This window comes from Conger conger, chromosome 10, assembly GCF_963514075.1.
Source record: "Conger conger chromosome 10, fConCon1.1, whole genome shotgun sequence".
In the NCBI taxonomy this organism is placed as follows: Eukaryota; Metazoa; Chordata; class Actinopteri; order Anguilliformes; family Congridae; genus Conger; species Conger conger.
The window spans coordinates 32,768,906-32,786,523 of record NC_083769.1 but is presented as its reverse complement, the minus strand read 5'-3'; the positions used below and the strand labels follow the sequence as shown (position 1 = coordinate 32,786,523).

Sequence of the window (17,618 nt, the reverse complement as noted above, 5' to 3'; positions counted from 1 at the left end):
TGCGAAAACATCACACCTTTTCCCATCTTGACTTGGAATACCATTTACATAAACATGTACATGGGACAGAGGATCCAGTTGCATACGAATAAACCTTGAAGCCATACAATGAATACCCAGTTAATGTATTAATGTCATGCTCTTCAGAAAATGTATTTTCCTCTCCTGACATTCCAGCGTTATATTTATTGTATTTGCTATTGTGACATTTTTGCAGACTTCAGATAGGTAGATCACAATATCACGCCTAATAGCAATTCACACTTTACGTAAGACTGGTAGCTAAATGGCGTCGATCTGCAGTATTTACCCAGGTACGAATACAGCAATAACCTGTTCCTGGAGCTGGAGGGAGGGGAGGGGAGGGAGGAGAGAAGAAAAACAGACGTGTGTGGGTGGTGCCCTACAGCGTAAATAATGAAAAATCGAAATATTGCAGTCCACTACTTTACTTTAGGAATGATTGTTCTGATTGGGAGGGGACACAAGCTTTTCCGTAGAGCACGGACCGCTGTTAATAAACAGCTATGGATACGAAAGCAGTAGGCTACGTCAGAAAAGAGACTACTGCCACTAATAATTACAGTATTCATTTAGCCATACACTTTTAATCCACACATCTGATTACAGAAATAATACTGTCCAAAAGCAGCCCTAAATAATGAGGACTTAACCTAGCTCTCACCCCATCTATTCCCTACTCACATTTCCCTTCTGACGTGTTGACGAGTGGAACTTAAGTTGAGGCTGTTGATTCTTCGCGAATATAAGGAGTTTTCAAGTTGGCTTATCTTGCGAACATTCCAGTCTACGTATAACATTAAGCTCGTTACAGCTGATGGACCGTAGGCAGGCACACACAAGTACGTCATTGATCGAGTTTCAAACGGGAAATCAAGGCGAGGGCTACTTTCGTTTACAGCGAAAGACTCAGTGTGTACATTCCGTAGTTTTGAGAAAGAAGTGTCCGGCCACAAATTCCACTTTAGGATCGTATTTGATTTGGATATCGCTGTAAGGTAAGACAAGACACAAAAGGGTCCACTTCTTTGTAACGAATTTATAAATATGGGCAGTTGGTAAACTGTCAATGTTACGTTTAGTTAGCTGGCGTGTTAGCTACCTACCTAGCTAGCTAATTGTTTGCTGTGCTGTTTTTTAACACCATCTCGCTAGCTAGCCAATGAACTAGCATAGCTAGCTAACGGGAACAAAGGCGATGAAGTTCCCCTGATGTTAAATGTTTTAAGATTTAGTTGGTTAGATGGATTGGTTCATTTTCAATTTAGTAACGCTAGTTTCGGGGAAATATCCGTATAAAGTAAGGCGTTTATTTGACGACGTCAGTCTGGGAACCATTTGGCATTTTTAAATGTATTTACGTACAATAAGCCTCTTTTAAAAGTTTTAATTATATCTGCGTTGTTAACATCAACCGTTTGCTGTGGTTATTACACGTTCGTTAACTTTCGTCTCGTCTCTGGTGTGTGGTTGTTTATGGATACATGTTTTTATTTTCTTTTCTTTTTTACTATAGCTAAAGCATAGCTAGTTAGCGTATCGGCTAACATCTCTTGTGCGTTGCATAGGTAACTTAGCTAGCTAACGTTAGCCAAATTATCAAGATACAGATGTTCTAACGGGAAGTCCATTCAAGGGATCCGGGAAATGGGCCTCTTTGGACAGCTTAACTAACGACAGTAAGGGTTTTAACCCAAACTTTAACACGTAACCTAACGTTACAGACTCAGCGGACAATATAGCTAACTTAGTATGTTCAGTATAGCCAAGTTGTGAGAGTATAAATGTATAAGGTAAACCGTTTGAAAACGAACGTTAGTTAAATAAAGTTGGCTAGAAATGTGTCCACATGGTAACAATTAGATATGCAGATAGATGGGTAGATGTCGAAGGAAATGTGTTAAATACATAACTATTTCGCTAGTAGTAGTAGTATCAGTATCAGTTACACTGTTACTCCACCAAACCTGTTTAGCAGCAACATAACTTAAAGTAACAGCTAACGTTGTTGTTATTTTACCCGCACTGGTGTACTTGGCCTATACATTAAGTAAAAATGTTCCCTAGTGACAGGAATAACGTTAAACTAATCAGTAAACGTAAACAGTTGACACTACAATGACACCCTGATTCCATTCCATTTTCTTTCCAAGCATATGACTTTTGCAGTCACTTTAGGCCTACCTGTTGATGCGCCTAATTCATGCACTTTTGGCGACTGACCCTTGAATTTCAGAGACGTGAATAGGCGGAAATTGAATTCTGCGCTGGCAGCAGTGATGTCAGTATTGGCGAGCCGCCCGGTCACATGAAGCAAACTGCCTTGGAAATACTGTCACAATGTTGCCTGGTCCTTGATGTGCTTCATGTAACGTTAATTATTTTTTTACTCAGAGGTTGAATACGGCGGAAGGTTCAAAACCGCCCTTTTATAACTAACTGGAATTTGAATTATGCTTATGTTTCCAGTTTTCCCTCATACTTATTTTATGCAGTTTTTATATATTAAAATAAATAAAAACTGAATTTGAAACATGTTATTATACATAGTTTAACCGATACAACGTTTTAAAGATATTCCAAAATGACTGCCTGTTTGGGGGTGCATCTTTTTTTCTGATTGTATATAAGGTTATGAATAAAATGACATAAAATGACTTAATTTATTGTGACTATACAAAAAGAAAGCAAATAACACAGAATGAGTCCAGTTTTGTCAACAAAAACCTTTAACAATGAAAAGGCATAATCATGCACTCTTGACACATCCACAAATAAAGGTAATGTTTGGTATCTGGAGCTCTGGCTTCAGGTTTAGTCTTTCAAGATAGGTAGGGAATATGTTTATTAAAACATAGGCCTGAATGACTCGTGACTTCATTTGGAAGCCAATCTTTGGTTACACAAGTTTATCATGTGTGGCTCACAGCAGGGATTCCATTGTTTTTGCCATAGGAATTACCCTATAATTAATCTCTCTTGATGTTGCAGCAATTGGAGGCTTTTCTTGCACATTTCCTGTAAGAGCCTGATGAATAGTTCTCTGTAGTATCTTGTTGTCTTTCTAAGCATGAAGTATGTCTAAACAAGAAATCTCTCCATGAATACTGCCCTTCTGTCAGTTTAATATCTGCATGCTGACTTTCCTGCATCAGTCTGCAAAGTCCCGTGGTGTCTATATTTGAAAGAAAGTAGTACAATTATTTTTGGATTGTTATTGGACAGAACTTAAGGGGCATTTTCTACTCTAGAATAATCTCTACCTGGACTATTCTATGCCAACCTCAGGGGGTTGCACCACAGCACCTCTCGGATCTGTATCTTTTTCTGTGTTTTGGTAGACAATTATGAGATCAATAAAGATTATTCATATTGTTAGAATCTTTTACTAATAGCATTTACTTCCTCTTTCACATTCTTCTCTGGACAAGCAAAAACTTTTGTTATTGTTCTTTCTTTTTTGATAATGTGTTTCAAATACCTTCCATTCTTATAAGGCCTATTCATAGAGTTGACCCTTCCCTTCCACTCAGTCTTGTCGGGTCGTATAAATGTCCCAGCTGCCCCATGTCTGCTCTTGGGATACCTGATGCTAATGCCTAGCCTGCAAGTAACCAGTGAGAAGAAGGCCTTCTGCAAGCTGGTGTTTTGCTTTTGACATCTTCTCAACGGCAGAGGGTGAACTGCGAACTGGAAGCCATTGTTTTCTTTTGGAGAACAAAGAACCTCCTGAGATCAGTACTGCCGTGTCTGCCAGATCTGCCATGCCACTCAGTCCATTGGTCACTGGGGACACTTTCAGTGCGTGACAATTTTGATAAAAACAGTATGAGTTTAGAATCAACTCCATCTTGCTGTAGTTCGAGGCCCCTATTTTCTGGCACCCAGACATGAAAACAATTGTGTGCTCTCTTGTTTATGGCTGGACAGCCTTTCATAAGAGAGCTCTTGGGGCTGGGCCCATACTGTAGATACTACTGGCTGCCAGCCTGTGAAATGTGATTGGAAATGTACATATCCAGTCACCGTCCTTGCACAGTAACGATGCCTAGCAACAATATCCAGTTGCATACATGGATATGTGAAAATGAACAGTGTATGTTGTGTAAGTCTCCTGTGTTTATGGAGGAACCCTCCCAGGAGGAGCGACATGAAATGTACAAAGCAAACATCCATCCCTCTGCTGCTGCCTGCTGCTGTCAGCTTGTGCAACAAACGTGTTTGCAATGTTTGGCTTTCGGTGATTAGGAAATGAACAGTTATGAAGACAAGTTATTTGCATGTGTGCTGCATGAAAGAACTGGAGATACCAGAGGGAATATGGTTCAGTGGTACAAGACAACAGTTAAGGATTAAAGCTGTCTCCCAACTTAATCTCCTTATCTCTTTGCCTTGTGAGCATTGGCTAATTTAGCTCTCTGTGATTTATAGTTTCTTCTAAACTTCCTTTATTATCTTCCCATTTACTTGGACGAAGGGGGGCATCCTATTGTTATTTGATCATTGTCGTTGGTAGATTGGTGCGCGCGTACATTTGTTTGTTAGTTCTAAACCAGGCATTGATTTCTGGTTCTCAATAGTTATTGCACTGACTGCGTGTATCAATACTTGATTACAGTCAGGCTCAAGCAAGTTACTGGCTTCTTCCCTCATGTGTATTTATCAGTACCTGGCTTATTCTCTTTTTTTATTTCATTTTGGTTTTAGTGTATGTTTTCAATTTGGCCAGATGAGAACAAGCTGCTTTGGAGTTGCATGAAAACCTATGATTGCCACTATACCAGCCTATGGAAATGCTGTGAATGAATGTGAATAGCCGACCTAATTCTCATGTCTCTGCTGGAAGTGTTTTTATGGTTTTGGTACATGTGGTCTGCATTTCTTTCGTCAGTGATATTCTTGTACTCTTGTATCCTGTAGGCTTGTATGTTAGTGTTAATGTGTGGATGGGAGCTGACTCCTGTAGAGATTTTACTGTGCATATGTTCCCTTGCGTGCTTACATTTTAACTCGGTTTCTGTGTGTCAGGTTCCCATCAAGGGGGAAGCTAAAGGCTTTATGGTTGCTTCACCGAAAGTGGAGGCCTACATGATCATCTTTTTTCAATATCAGTTTAGTGTCAGGCTGTAGGACTGAGCTTCAAGTATTTGTGTATATTGGTGTTTGGAGCACAAGCAAAGGGACATGCAGGGATGTGCTGGGGTACCAGAATTTGCCATGTCAAGTTAATGGAATTGTGCTCTCTTCCCCATAGGACAGTTATACCAGGTGAATTCCATGCAGCTAGGCTAATGTTTTCTTGCTTTGCTGGGATGGACTCTTTGAGTCATGTGACTTACTGACTGCTCTCTAATTAATTTATGGGAGTGCTCTGCGGAGAGCACTCTGTTTTGTTTCCCATTAAAGTTGCTTTGTCATCCAACAAATGGTGTTCCTCTTCACTTGTTGTAGTAGCTTAATTGGTCTGCACCTCATTTACTGTGTTTCCGTCAGTGCTAATGTGTGCCTGAATCCAACCACATATTTCTGTTTTAGTTTGTTCAACACAGAGAAAAGGGCTAAGATTGAACTTTTTTGAAAATTTGTGGTCGAAATATGTGGATAAAGGTTGATCCATGTGTTTTGTAACAGTCACAAGAGTATGTGGGAGGAGTGCTTGTGTGAATCATGATGTGTGTGTGTGTGTGTGTGTGTGTGTGTGTGTGCACCAGTGGGGAGTTTTCTCTGGTTATCCATTTACGGAAGGTGTAAGTGTTTCAGTGAGCACAGGGCTCATTTTCAAGGGTGTGTGGATGGCCTGATTCTGGCCTGGTTATTTTGGCTAAAGGAAGAGCCCTCAGTGTATTGGAGTGAAGAAAGATGACACCCCTCTTCTTATCCACTCATTTGTTTCGTTCGATTTTATTGTGGAATATTTTTTTGTCGGATGCGGCCATTTTGTTTGTCACACAGAGTTAGGTGGGAGTGGGTGTTCTGGAATTGGGGAAGTCTCTTCATTAGCAACTCGGTCCACACATCCAAACGGGTCCCCCTCCCTATTTTAACATTCCTCGCACTCTTTCTCTCCCCCTTTCTGTTCTGCTCAATAACACATTGTGATGCCGTGAGCGGCTGTGCAGAAAAGGATCATGGGGGATTAGTGGTGAAACACTTAATTAAAGTTTGAATCTCATTAGGGGCTTATGGCCCCGGAGTTCCCTGCCTCCTGTTTCTGAGGCTGCATTGGCTGCTTGAGGAACCTTCTGCGTGTGGGATACAGCTGATCAGTGCTCAAACTGCCTCCTCGTGATCTTCGTAGTTTCTTTTAACCCTTTGGGATGCGAGCGCTGGCCTAGTTCTCCTTTTCATTTGCAGACCTGCTGTGGGTCAGGCTCACCCCGTTTGGTTCAAAAACAATCGAGTTACTCACAAATCCCTTTTTTTCCTGCAGGATGTCACTCTATCCATCCCTGGAGGACCTCAAGGTGGACAAGGTTCTGAAGGTAAGAACTGTGTCTATACATTATAAATACATTTTAATGACTATGGAGAACCATTATAGTTCAAAAGTAACTTTCTTTTTCTTAAATAATACTTCTGGGCGGTTTTCCAACAAAACAATTGTTCTAAATGAGAAGTCTTAGGAATAAAAAGATGCCTAGCCTAAGGATTTATTCATTGATTTGCTGCAGCCTCTTAAGAATGTGGATCTAATAAGTTGGTGCAAGGTCTTGTGTAGGGCTGGACAGGTGAAAATGAAGGAATGTTTTAAATCTCCTTATCCTCCCAGGCTCAGGCTCAGCTTGCTCAGGCCCCCTCGGTCCCAGCCATCGCAGAAGGGGCCTATCAGCCGGAGAATGCCGAGCCAGGGCCCGCAGAATCAGGTGAGCTCACGTGTGCCTGCAGCCCTGTGCTCCGCTGTCCTATCCATTAGCTGCTGTACTATACGAGGAGCAGAGCTTCTTTCCGCAGAATAGATGGCACTTATTTTGGTCCTCAGCTGTCCCTGGGATTGTTGCTTGGGGAAGTGGGAAGGGGGGGTTGTGTTCAGAATGGAAATGGCCCGAGTGAATATCAGTCTCCTTTTGTGCTTCTCCACTGTGGCGTCCCCGGCCCTTTGAGAACATCATAAAGCGGGTGAAAGACGTGGAAACTAAAGGAAGTGAGAGAGCGTTAGAGATTAAAAAGCAGATGAAGACAAAAATAGACTGAGATTAAAGCAAAGAATGAGTGGCAGGAAAGGGGAAGACTGAGCCGTGCCTTCCCTGCTCTCTGTCACTCTCTCCCGTTCACTCTCACAGGGTGGGCCGCTCCGAGGCTCCAGGCTTTTATTTTCTTTCAGTTGGACTTGCTTAGCGCTGCCATGGAGACTGTTCTAGAAGCTGGGGGTGGGGTTTTTGCTGGAACTGTTCCTTCTGCCCCAGGGCCATGAGGGACGGGCAGGAAAGGAGGAGAAGGAAACAGTCTGACATCATTGCTGGTTGCCAGCCTCGCCATCCCCCATCCCTTTCATCCTCATTCTGACCTCCTTTCTTTGAATCCAGCTCTCCAGACACCATGGCCTGCAGTTATTTTCTGCCATATTAACTAGAGAGCATGCCTCCACCCCCCAAACTAACTAGAGAGCATTTTCCTCCACCACCCATATTATCTCGAGAGCATTTTTTCCCCCCACCCATAAGAGCCCTGCAATATAGAAATTTCTTGGCTGTTCGCCAAGATTCGTCCAACATCTGACACATTTTTATAGGCATCCTGTTCACCTTTAGACCTACAGACAGGCAAACTACCAGGGCTGGTCACTTCACTCTCTCCAGTAAGTGCTGCCAGAGCTAATAATAGATTGTGGCAGAGCTGACTAGGACAAAATAATTCCTACACTAAATCTCCAGGACAAACCACTTCCTGCTTCTACAGCCATTGAGACTGATGTTGTCAGATATGGCGTGGTCCCATCGAAGCCTCCATTTCCAGACCATGTTGAAACTCTGTGTGCATACTCCACTGCTGTTGTGCACACAGGCTGGATTCATCTTGCTGCTCAGTCACCTGTTTACCAGCTGGTCCTTTAATCCCACATGCCTCACTGTAAAATGCTCAAGAGTCCAACATTAACCAAGCTGAAATGAGCTTCTTGGTGGAGGGTGTGATGACCGCAATGGACGTGCGCATTGTTTGTGCGCGATAACTAACCAGCACTGCTTTCTGGATGTTATAACAGTGCATCTCTTCTCTATGTGTCTTAATCGATGTAGCCTATATTAAAACAGCAGTTGTGGCTTATTTGGGTGCATTTATTTGGGTGTGTAGGTGGTGTTAGAATGCAGGATGTTCTGGGAGAGAGGATTTGTAATGTGTGTCTGTGTGAGAGTTCCTGTGCATATTGGCTTTCTGTCTTTCTCGGTGTATGATTTGTGCGTTGGTGGGTGTGTGGGATATAGCTTGAGCTCTGCGTCGGAGGGGTGCTTCTTTGCCATAGGCGTGTTTGTGCATTCTCAAGTGAGGGGTTTGTACTGCGTGTGGTGGCTGCGCTGCTCCGTCCGTCTTGCCTCTGCTCTTAGCACAGTGTGTTCTGCGCCCTGCACTGCAACCGGGAACTCACCTCCCACCCACACCCACAACACGGGCTCCTGAAAGCGGTGGCCCAGGGAATGGAATGGAGGAGTGACTAATGTCTGGAACTGGAAATTATTGCAGTAAAGCAGTGTTTCTATGGGATGGGGCCCAAAATGGGTTGCGGGAGTGTATGAGGTGTGTCACAGAATGAGTTTCTGGTTGACAAGGCTACTCCATCATGTAGCTATATTTGTCCAGTCCCTGAAATGACTAGATCTCATTTGGATCTCGATATTACATGCAGTGCCCTCCATAATGTTTCGGACAAAGACCCATTATGTCTTGATTTGCCTCAATTTTACATGTGGTTAAAGTGCACATTCTCATATTTTATTAAAAGGCATTTGATTTCACCATGTATAAATGACCTGGCGGAGCATCACCAGAGAAGACCCAGCAACTGACAATGTGATTTTTTTTACAGTGCCCTCAACTTGTTCAGTACAGAAGCAAAGAAATAAATGATGGGTCTTTGTTCCAAACATTAAGGAGGGCACTGTAGTTAAGAACCAGTGCAGTAAAGTGTTCAGGTTCATTTTGATACCCCACTGGCCACAACCCCACCTTGTAGCTGGAGAATAACACTGAACCTTTGTGTCCATTCTGAGATGGTAAACCTTGGGGTAAGTTTCTGTGATTGCCCCCAGAACCTCAAAGTTCTAGGTCCATGGCCCCTGCCATAGGATATTGCTGTATTGCAGTCTGGGGCTTGGTCAAACAAAGTCATTGAATCCATGTCAGGGGCCATCTGCAATTGTTTCCAGCACCCCTCCCACCCACCAGTCAGCAATCACTCCCACGCTTTCACATAGGCTGTACCTAGCGTTGAGTTAGGCCCTTGAGCAAGGCGTTATTCTATGCTGATCATCAGATCAGTAGCTAATGTTATTGCCAGATCTTCTTGACGATGGTGCCATACTTTTGTTCAGTTGGCAGTGACCTGTAGTTTAGTTTCTCTAATGCTGACAGGCTGTCCAGGCTGCTGACTGTCTCTCTCTCTCTCTCTCTGAGCCCCAGGTCTCTACCCAAACCTCCAGGATCTGGGAGACTACATGGGCCTGAGCCTCAACAGTGAGGAGGTGCAGAAGAACCTGGCTCTCGTGCCTGTTTCAGACAGTGTAAGTGTTTCTCTGAGTGGTTTTTTCGTCTGATTGTCTGTCTTAGTACCAGTTCATTCTTTAAAGGTGGTTGGAGTTCTGGTGAGATTGAGTGAGAAGCTGGCAGAAGGGGTTCATGTAAGATGTCCAGTGCTTAATCTGATATTCACATCTTTGCGCAACATGTCCTTCCTGACTTCCCCAGTCTCTGGGGAAATGCAGAAAAACCTAAAATAAGCCATTTAGTGTAGTAATAATGATTTTCTTTGAAATATAACTTTTGCATAACAAAGTTACCAAAGTTAAATCACAAATTGTGTAATTTATAAAGCCTGCTACCTCTTATGTATTTAGATGGTTCTTATGGCTGTCTGAACCTACAAAATGACTGGTCTTGTCTCAAGATCCTTTGGATTTAAAGTTTAGATTTGAGTTATTTTTGTGCAAAAAGTACAAATTTATCACATCTGCATCTTACAGGGCACCTTTTGCTATTTGAAAAAAACAATTACCAATTATTTGTAGAAACTATGTATGTCACATGCTTTGTACACTTCTCCTGCACAAGACTTTCCTCAGAAAGCTTAAAACTTCATTATAAAAGCATTAAAATGTTTCTGGAACACCTAGTGGCCTTTAATGTAAAGAAGCCCCTCACCCTGACCTGTGATCGAATGGGCAGTTGACAGATAATTTGCATCAAATGTAAGTGCATTTTTTAAAGGTCATACCGAAATGGCACAACATTGCAATACCAAAAGCAGTAGTTGGTGAGCCTGTTGCCATTGTAGTAGACCTGCAAAATGGCATTGAGATTGGTTTGTGGAATTAAATGGCAACCAAGGCAAACATACAGTACTGTGCAAAAGTCTTAGGCACCTGTATAACATTCTGTACAGATAATAATTCACCCTTCGGCATTTAAACTGCATCACTTCTCTGAGATATAGAACTGCAGGACAGTTTTGGCTTCGACAATCAGCAGGGAGGTTCTTCCAAGCATGTTGGAGAACTTGCCACAGTTCTTCTGCAGACTTTGGTTGGCTCCTTGCTTCTGATCTCAGACAGCCTTGATTTTTATGTAAAAAGTAGTCAGTTGCTTACAGTAATATGTAAATCTTTTAAATTAGATACAAAAATGTCTCAAGTTGTAATCCTTTGGAAAATGAATATTTGGAAATCTCAAATGTGTTCTTTTATACTAACACACACAAAGAAATAAACATATATATATATATATATATATATATATATATATATAATATAATATAATGAAGTCTAGGGTGCCTAAGACTTCTGCACAGTACTGTATAGTGAGCACTGTAGAGGCTGGGACCTGACTGTGCGGCTGACAGTGGGAAGGCCTGGATGGGTTTGATGCAGCAGATGGACTGAATCACAGGCTGTGGGTGGAATTCTCTCTGTAGCTGTGGCTTTCTCTCCTCCCCCGACTGGGCACACAGGATCAAATTCTCCCCCGATCCACCTTATGCCATTTAGAGTGAGAGGTGCCACTGATCCTGGATCAGCGCTCAAGAGGTTTAACACTGTCTCGACCATTCTCGCCAGTCAGCATGCCGGTGGCTGGGTTTCCTTCTTTGAATTTGTTTGTTTTGTTTTGAACTTGCTCTTTTGTGGCCTCCCTGCTCTGTCCAGCAGGTGGCGGTGTCCTCCAGCCTGGGGGCCATGGTGCGGCCGGTGACGGGGGCTGACATCGGGGTGCGCAGGGCCGAGATTCGGCCAGGACTCCGCGAAGTCATCCTCTGCAAGGACCAGGACGGGAAGGTCGGGCTGAGGCTGCGGGCCATCGACAACGTAAGTCCTGAGCCTAACGTCCGGAGCTTTCCGCTGATGTGTGACTGTACAATACGTAACTGTGCAGGCTAATAACACGTTTAACAACGATGCTGCTCCTGCAGGGAGTGTTCATCCAGCTGGTCCAGGCTAACTCCCCTGCTGCGCTGGCTGGCCTGCGCTTCGGGGACCAGGTCCTGCAGATTAACGGACAGAACTGTGCGGGCTGGAGCCTGGACAAGGCCCACAAGGCCCTGAAGGTCGCCGCCGAATATCGCATCGAGCTCATCGTCAGGGACAGGTGAGGAGGCGGGCGGGAAAGCGTGGGGGAAAGAGTGGGGGAAAGCGTGCGGGAAAGCGTGCCGGAAAGCGTGCCGGAAAGCGTGCGGGAAAGCGTGCGGGAAAGAGTGCGGGAAAGCGTGGGGGAAATGTTGGGGAAAGAGTGCGGGAAGCGTGGGGGAAGAGTGGGGGAAGCATGGGGGAAAGAGTGGGGGAAGCGTGGGGGAAGCGTGGGGAAAGCATGGGGGAAAGAAGAGTGGGGGAAAGCGTGGGGGAAAGCGTGGGGGAAGAGTGGGGGAAAGCGTGGGGGAAAGCGTGGGGGAAAGCGTGGGGGAAAGCGTGGGGGAAAGAGTGGGGGAAGAGTGGGGGAAGAGTGGGGGAAGAGTGGGGGAAGCATGGGGGAAAGAGTGGGGGAAGCATGGGGGAAAGAAGAGTGGGGGAAGAGTGGGGGAAGCATGGGGGAAAGAGTGGGGGAAGCATGGGGGAAAGAAGAGTGGGGGAAAGCGTGGGGGAAAGCGTGGGGGAAGAGTGGGGGAAGAGTGGGGGAAGAGTGGGGGAAAGCGTGGGGGAAAGCGTGGGGGAAAGAGTGGGGGAAGAGTGGGGGAAGAGTGGGGGAAGCATGGGGGAAAGAGTGGGGGAAGCATGGGGGAAAGAGTGGGGGAAGCATGGGGGAAAGAGTGGGGAAAGCATGGGGGAAAGAAGAGTGGGGGAAAGCGTGGGGGAAGAGTGGGGGAAGAGTGGGGGAAAGCGTGGGGGAAAGCGTGGGGGAAAGCGTGGGGGAAAGAGTGGGGGAAGAGTGGGGGAAGAGTGGGGGAAGAGTGGGGGAAGAGTGGGGGAAAGAGTGGGGGAAGCATGGGGGAAAGAAGAGTGGGGGAAGAGTGGGGGAAGCATGGGGGAAAGAGTGGGGGAAGCATGGGGGAAAGAGTGGGGGAAGCGTGGGGGAAAGAGTGGGGGAAGCGTGGGGAAGCGTGGGGGAAGCATGGGGGAAAGAGTGGGGGAAGCGTGGGGGAAAGAGTGGGGGAAGCGTGGGGAAGCGTGGGGGAAGCGTGGGGGAAAGAGTGGGGGAAGCGTGGGGAAGCGTGGGGGAAGCGTGGGGGAAAGAGTGGGGGAAGCATGGGGGAAGAGTGGGGGAAAACATTTGGCTCGCTCATGTTGAGCGCTTTCCTCCAGCATCACAGCCAAACAGTCCCTTCCTTTTATCAGAGCCAGTGCTAAGGCACAGACTGTCTCCATCTTTTATCAGCAGCAGCTGTGCTGTAGTGGGAGTGTTTGCATTATCCGAGGCTCCCGGGTTAAAATCCCAGGTATAAGATTACTATTGTTTCATGGTATCACGTACAATGTTTGTACGTTACTTTGGATAAAAGCATCTGGTAAATAAAATGTAATGTCATGGTGCAAGGTCATTTATATGATTTTCTTAATTGCGCGGAAATAGTTAGAATCTGCTTGAAAATATATATTCACATAAATCTATAAATACTATGATTATATAGAGGCTTTACTGCTGATAGAGGAGTATAATGGAGAGAATGATTGATGTGGATTTGTATTGAATTTGATAATGCGTGGAAATATGTGTAAGATTTGTTCAGACCTTTGTTTTTTACTCCTGGAGGGCAGAAAGGAAATGGCCATTGCATAATGTGTGTTGGATGCTGGAGAGGGGAAGGGCATCTCTTAAGCAAATGGATAGTGTGGCAGACTGCCCACTCCCAGAAATTCCTTTTAAAGTAAGGCACTATGATAATAATGATCCATAATGCTACCATCTGCAGATGTAAGCTTGTCCATGTTTTTTTTATCAGTTGGGAATGAAAAGCCTTTGTAGATGCGGAAATGGGAGGTGCCTTTTTTTTTTACCCTTCATGGAAGCTGTGGCTTTGATGCGGTTGGCTGTTTTTTCCTTGTCTCTGGCTCCTCCTGCTGGTCAGCTATCCTTACTACATTCTGCACAAAGTGCCACACTGCAGGGCTTTCGATGAATTCAGGCTTGCGTCTCTGAATGGGAGTTTTGGACTGTGTTTATACCAGAATGGAGCCAGAACCACTGAAGTCAATGGAGTGACAGGCCTTTCAGCCCTTCTCCTTTTAACTTCTCCATTGCTGACAACAGGCACAGATCGCCATAGTTACCAGCAGCTACCATTTTTGGCACTGAGACCCAACTGCTCTTTTCACTGAAATGTGTGATGGATGGCTAGCTATTCTTTAAAAGGGTTGGGAAATGCAGATTTAATGGTCTCGTCAGGTGATTAATTGTATATATAAATGTTAACTTTGGGTTGTGTTAAGAAGCCTGTCGCCTAGTGGCTAAAGTACATGACTAGGAGCCGGAAGGTTGTAGCCATGATAAGATCTGCACAGCTGTTGGGCCTTTGAGCAAGGCCTTTATTCCTGCATTGCTCCAGTGGGGATTGTCCTCTGCCTAGTCTAATCATCTGTAAGTCGCTCTGGATAAAAACGTCAGCTAAATAACAATTATTATTGTAAGCAAAACAAAACATGATCCTGGAGCCAAAGTTTGGTGACGTGATGCACAGTCTCTGCCCTGCGTTAGGGCCCTTGTTGCTGTTGGGTCTTTGGTATGCTGGACTGTGTAAAGGCATTAGGACCGCTCATAAGCCTTGTCTGTGCATTGCAGGCCGTTCCAGCGCACCATCACCATGCACAAGGACAGCTCTGGGCACGTGGGCTTCATCTTTAAGTCAGGCCGCATCACCTCCCTGGTGAAGGACGGCTCCGCCGCTCGCAACGGCCTGCTGACCGAGCACTACATCTGTGAGATCAACGGGCAGAACGTCATCGGGCTGAAGGTGGGAGAGACTGTCAGTGACCCGTTTCGCCATTCAGTCCCACTGCCTCACTGAAAATACGAGTTTAACATTAGCCAAGAGCAAATTAGCTGCTCTTCTTGGTGGAGGGTGTGATGGCAGTAGTGGACCTGAGCGTTGTTTGTGAATGATACGTTAACGGCGCTGCTTTCTGGATGTTATAACTGATGTAGCGTACATTAACACAGCAGTTGCCGGCTTATGTGGGTGTATTTGGGCTGTGTAGCTGGCGTTGGAGAACAAAACCAATACTGAGAGATATGGCAAATACAAATAACAAAGATTTAAATGTCCAAACCAGGTTTTCTGGCCTCTTAGCCTGTATGCCACAGAGGTGATTTAAAACATGTTACTGTAAATGAGCTCTGAGGTTTACAGGCTCAGAAACAAACAAAAAAAACAAAAACAAAAGCCATGCCAACGTGTCCTGATGATGATGAAAGCAGTGGGAATTTTGTGGGTGCTCTGGCCCTGTGTAGACTGTTTAGGCATTCTAAATGTTATGATTAAACCTGGCCTGTTCGAGTGGCTTATTTGTGGCTGCTGGTTTTATGTTTGCAGGACTCCCAGATTAAGGACATCCTGACCACCTCCCCAACTACCATGACCATTACCATCATGCCCAAGTTCATCTATGAGCACATGGTGAAGAGGTGAGTTGCAGAGTTATGGAGAAGAGTGAGTTAGTGCTCCTTAAATGGAAAGGGGCTTCCACTTTATAGAGAGGATTCATCTTGAGTAGAGTAGGTTTGATTTTTTATATTTTCGATAGTTGCAAAAGCCAAGACCAGTATTAATATTGAATGAAGCGTTATAAAGGCAAAAAGATCAATCGAATGCTCTGGACACCTGACCATTGTCCAACAACTGAACACAAGCCTTATGTTGGAGTATAGCTTTGCTGTTTTTTTGTGTTCAGCCCTACTATTTTGTGTTGTGTTGTAGAATGTCCAGTGGTCTCCTGAGGTCAGCGATGGACCACTCTGTGCCTGAGGTGTGAGAAAGCGGGCAGAACTGGTCCCTCTGGGGGTTCCTCTCTGGCCATTTCAACGGGGCTTCTATTTCACTGGAGATCTCTCCCTGTACTGAAACACTTCCTTTAGCACAATCATCGCCATCATCACCATAACAGAAGTTGCCTCTTTCTATTGTAGCTCCAAGTTCTTGTGCTTATTTCTTGTTGATTATTCTTTGTCATTTTTTATATAATCTGTCATTATAGCCAAGTATACCATCATGTCTTTTTTTTACTTGACTGTGCACCTTTTTTAATTCATGTGTCCTGACCTTGCTTGGCCTTAGTCCATAGCTTTGGCATTGTATCATTCCGTCAATCTGCAGGACCAGTGCTGTAAAAGTGAATAACCAACTGGGGTAACCGTAAAGTAAGAGTTCTGTCATATTCTTGTCAAGATCTGATTGACAGTTCCTGGAGTAACTGAAGTGTCCTTGGGTCCTTCAATGTAAGTGCATTATCTGTCAACTGCCCCTTTGATCACAGGTCAGAGTGAGGCTTCTTTACATTAAAGGGCACTAGGTGTTCCAGAAACGTTTTAATGTTTTTATAATGAAGTTCTAAGCTTTCTCAGAGGAAAGTCTCATGCAGGAGAAGTGTACAAAGCATGTGATGTACATGGTTCCTACAAATCTGCGTTTAGCAAAACAACTTTTCTCCAGGTAATTGTTTTTTCAAATAGCCAAAGGTGCCCTTTAAGATTCAGATGTAAGTGATAAAAACTGATTTAAATAATATTGGCTCAGTGTCCCAGAAAACTATTGTTGGTAGCATATTCTTGTTTTAAAGTGCGATTTAGGTATATATTCTTTGACAGCTATTGCAGTCGTCAAGTAAAATTTTAGAGCTTACAAAAATGTGGATATGACTTCAAAATAATTATAAGAATAAAAGAACCTTCTGGTAACCTTTTTTTTTGGTCTTTGTTGAACTAATGCTGCTCTCAGGCCGAACATGACCAATGTTACTTGTAGCAGACCAGTATATTCCACTTGAAATGAACATGTTCAACATGATATTTGGCAAAAAGTGTAACTGAATGAAACCCTTGAAACACACAAAATCTGTCTTGAGAAATTAGACTGGAGGGGTTACATTTGTAGGATACAAGGTCAGCTACCTGTCCAAAAAAGGTACATTTATGTTGTATATTTACCTTGTATGACCTGACTCTGTACTCAATATGCACTTAGTATAGTAATATGTGTAAGAATACTATTTGACCGTTTTAATTGTGCCAATTATTTGCTTGTACACCAATATCTATAGCACTGAAACAAGTAACTTGATCCACAGTGACTACAGGTGATGCAAGCATTCCACATTCATTATTTTCTCACAGGCATATGGTATTGTCAGCTGGTTAAATTCTTTATCTTTTTATGCATTTGAAATGTCATAGATACACTTTGGTTATTTCCAAGTGCAAAAAGAGCTACTCTAAATACCTGACACGTTTCATACAGCAGGTAACTGTTAGCATTCTCTTCGGGCAAAATCATTTTAAGCCTGTTTTCCAAAAGATCACAGCGGAACAGTTTATGGTGGGTAAAGAATACAGCAATTCATATCACCACTATGGCAGCTAATGTTTGGAGAGACTCCAAAGATATAAATACAATACATAAATCGTTGATTTAATAAAGGATAAAAGTATTTTTGATATATAGAGATATTAAGGGAGAAAGGAGATGCAGAGATCAGAGGTTTGACTAAAAGGAATGCCACAATGTTTGAATGTTGAGTGGAGTGGGGAGCTGAGCACTTGCATAAAGTGCAGATACCGTTTGCCACTTGCCAAGTACACCGTGGAGAAGTACAGTGATTGGGCTGTGGGCTTTATTTATATTAAAGTGTAGTGTTGTCTAGGTACCACAGACCGACCTAGACAACACCACGACAAGGACCGAAAAAAATACACAAGAACATGTATTAATTAGCTTTGTTCATTGTTAATATTTCCATTATACAGCTTCTATCTGC

At 43.9% G+C, this 17,618-nt stretch overlaps 1 protein-coding gene across 2 annotated transcripts; it reads left to right on the top strand.

Annotated features, from left to right (window-relative positions):
* The first annotated feature begins 741 nt into the window (after positions 1-741).
* Positions 742-16,542, top strand: sdcbp2 (syndecan binding protein (syntenin) 2). Of its 2 annotated transcripts, none has more exons than XM_061257353.1 (9): positions 742-1,019; positions 6,452-6,503; positions 6,791-6,884; positions 9,634-9,734; positions 11,373-11,528; positions 11,633-11,808; positions 14,431-14,602; positions 15,182-15,273; positions 15,566-16,542. In XM_061257353.1, the coding sequence occupies exons 2-9, from the start codon at positions 6,453-6,455 to the stop codon at positions 15,618-15,620; spliced, it is 897 nt and encodes a 298-aa protein (XP_061113337.1). In that variant the 5' UTR covers positions 742-1,019; position 6,452; the 3' UTR covers positions 15,621-16,542. The 2 variants fall into 2 exon arrangements, with proteins under 2 accessions (XP_061113337.1, XP_061113336.1); XM_061257352.1 differs by having other exon boundaries at positions 744-1,019; positions 11,370-11,528.
* Positions 16,543-17,618: the final 1,076 nt, after the last annotated feature.

Coding starts and splice junctions, on each gene's coding strand:
- sdcbp2 (XM_061257352.1), top strand. CDS start 6,453: ATGTCACTCTATCCATCCCTGGAGGACCTCAAGGTGGACAAGGTTCTG. Junction 6,504..6,790: donor AGGTGGACAAGGTTCTGAAG/GTAAGAACTGTG, acceptor TTATCCTCCCAG/GCTCAGGCTCAGCTTGCTCA. Junction 11,809..14,430: donor GAGCTCATCGTCAGGGACAG/GTGAGGAGGCGG, acceptor TGTGCATTGCAG/GCCGTTCCAGCGCACCATCA.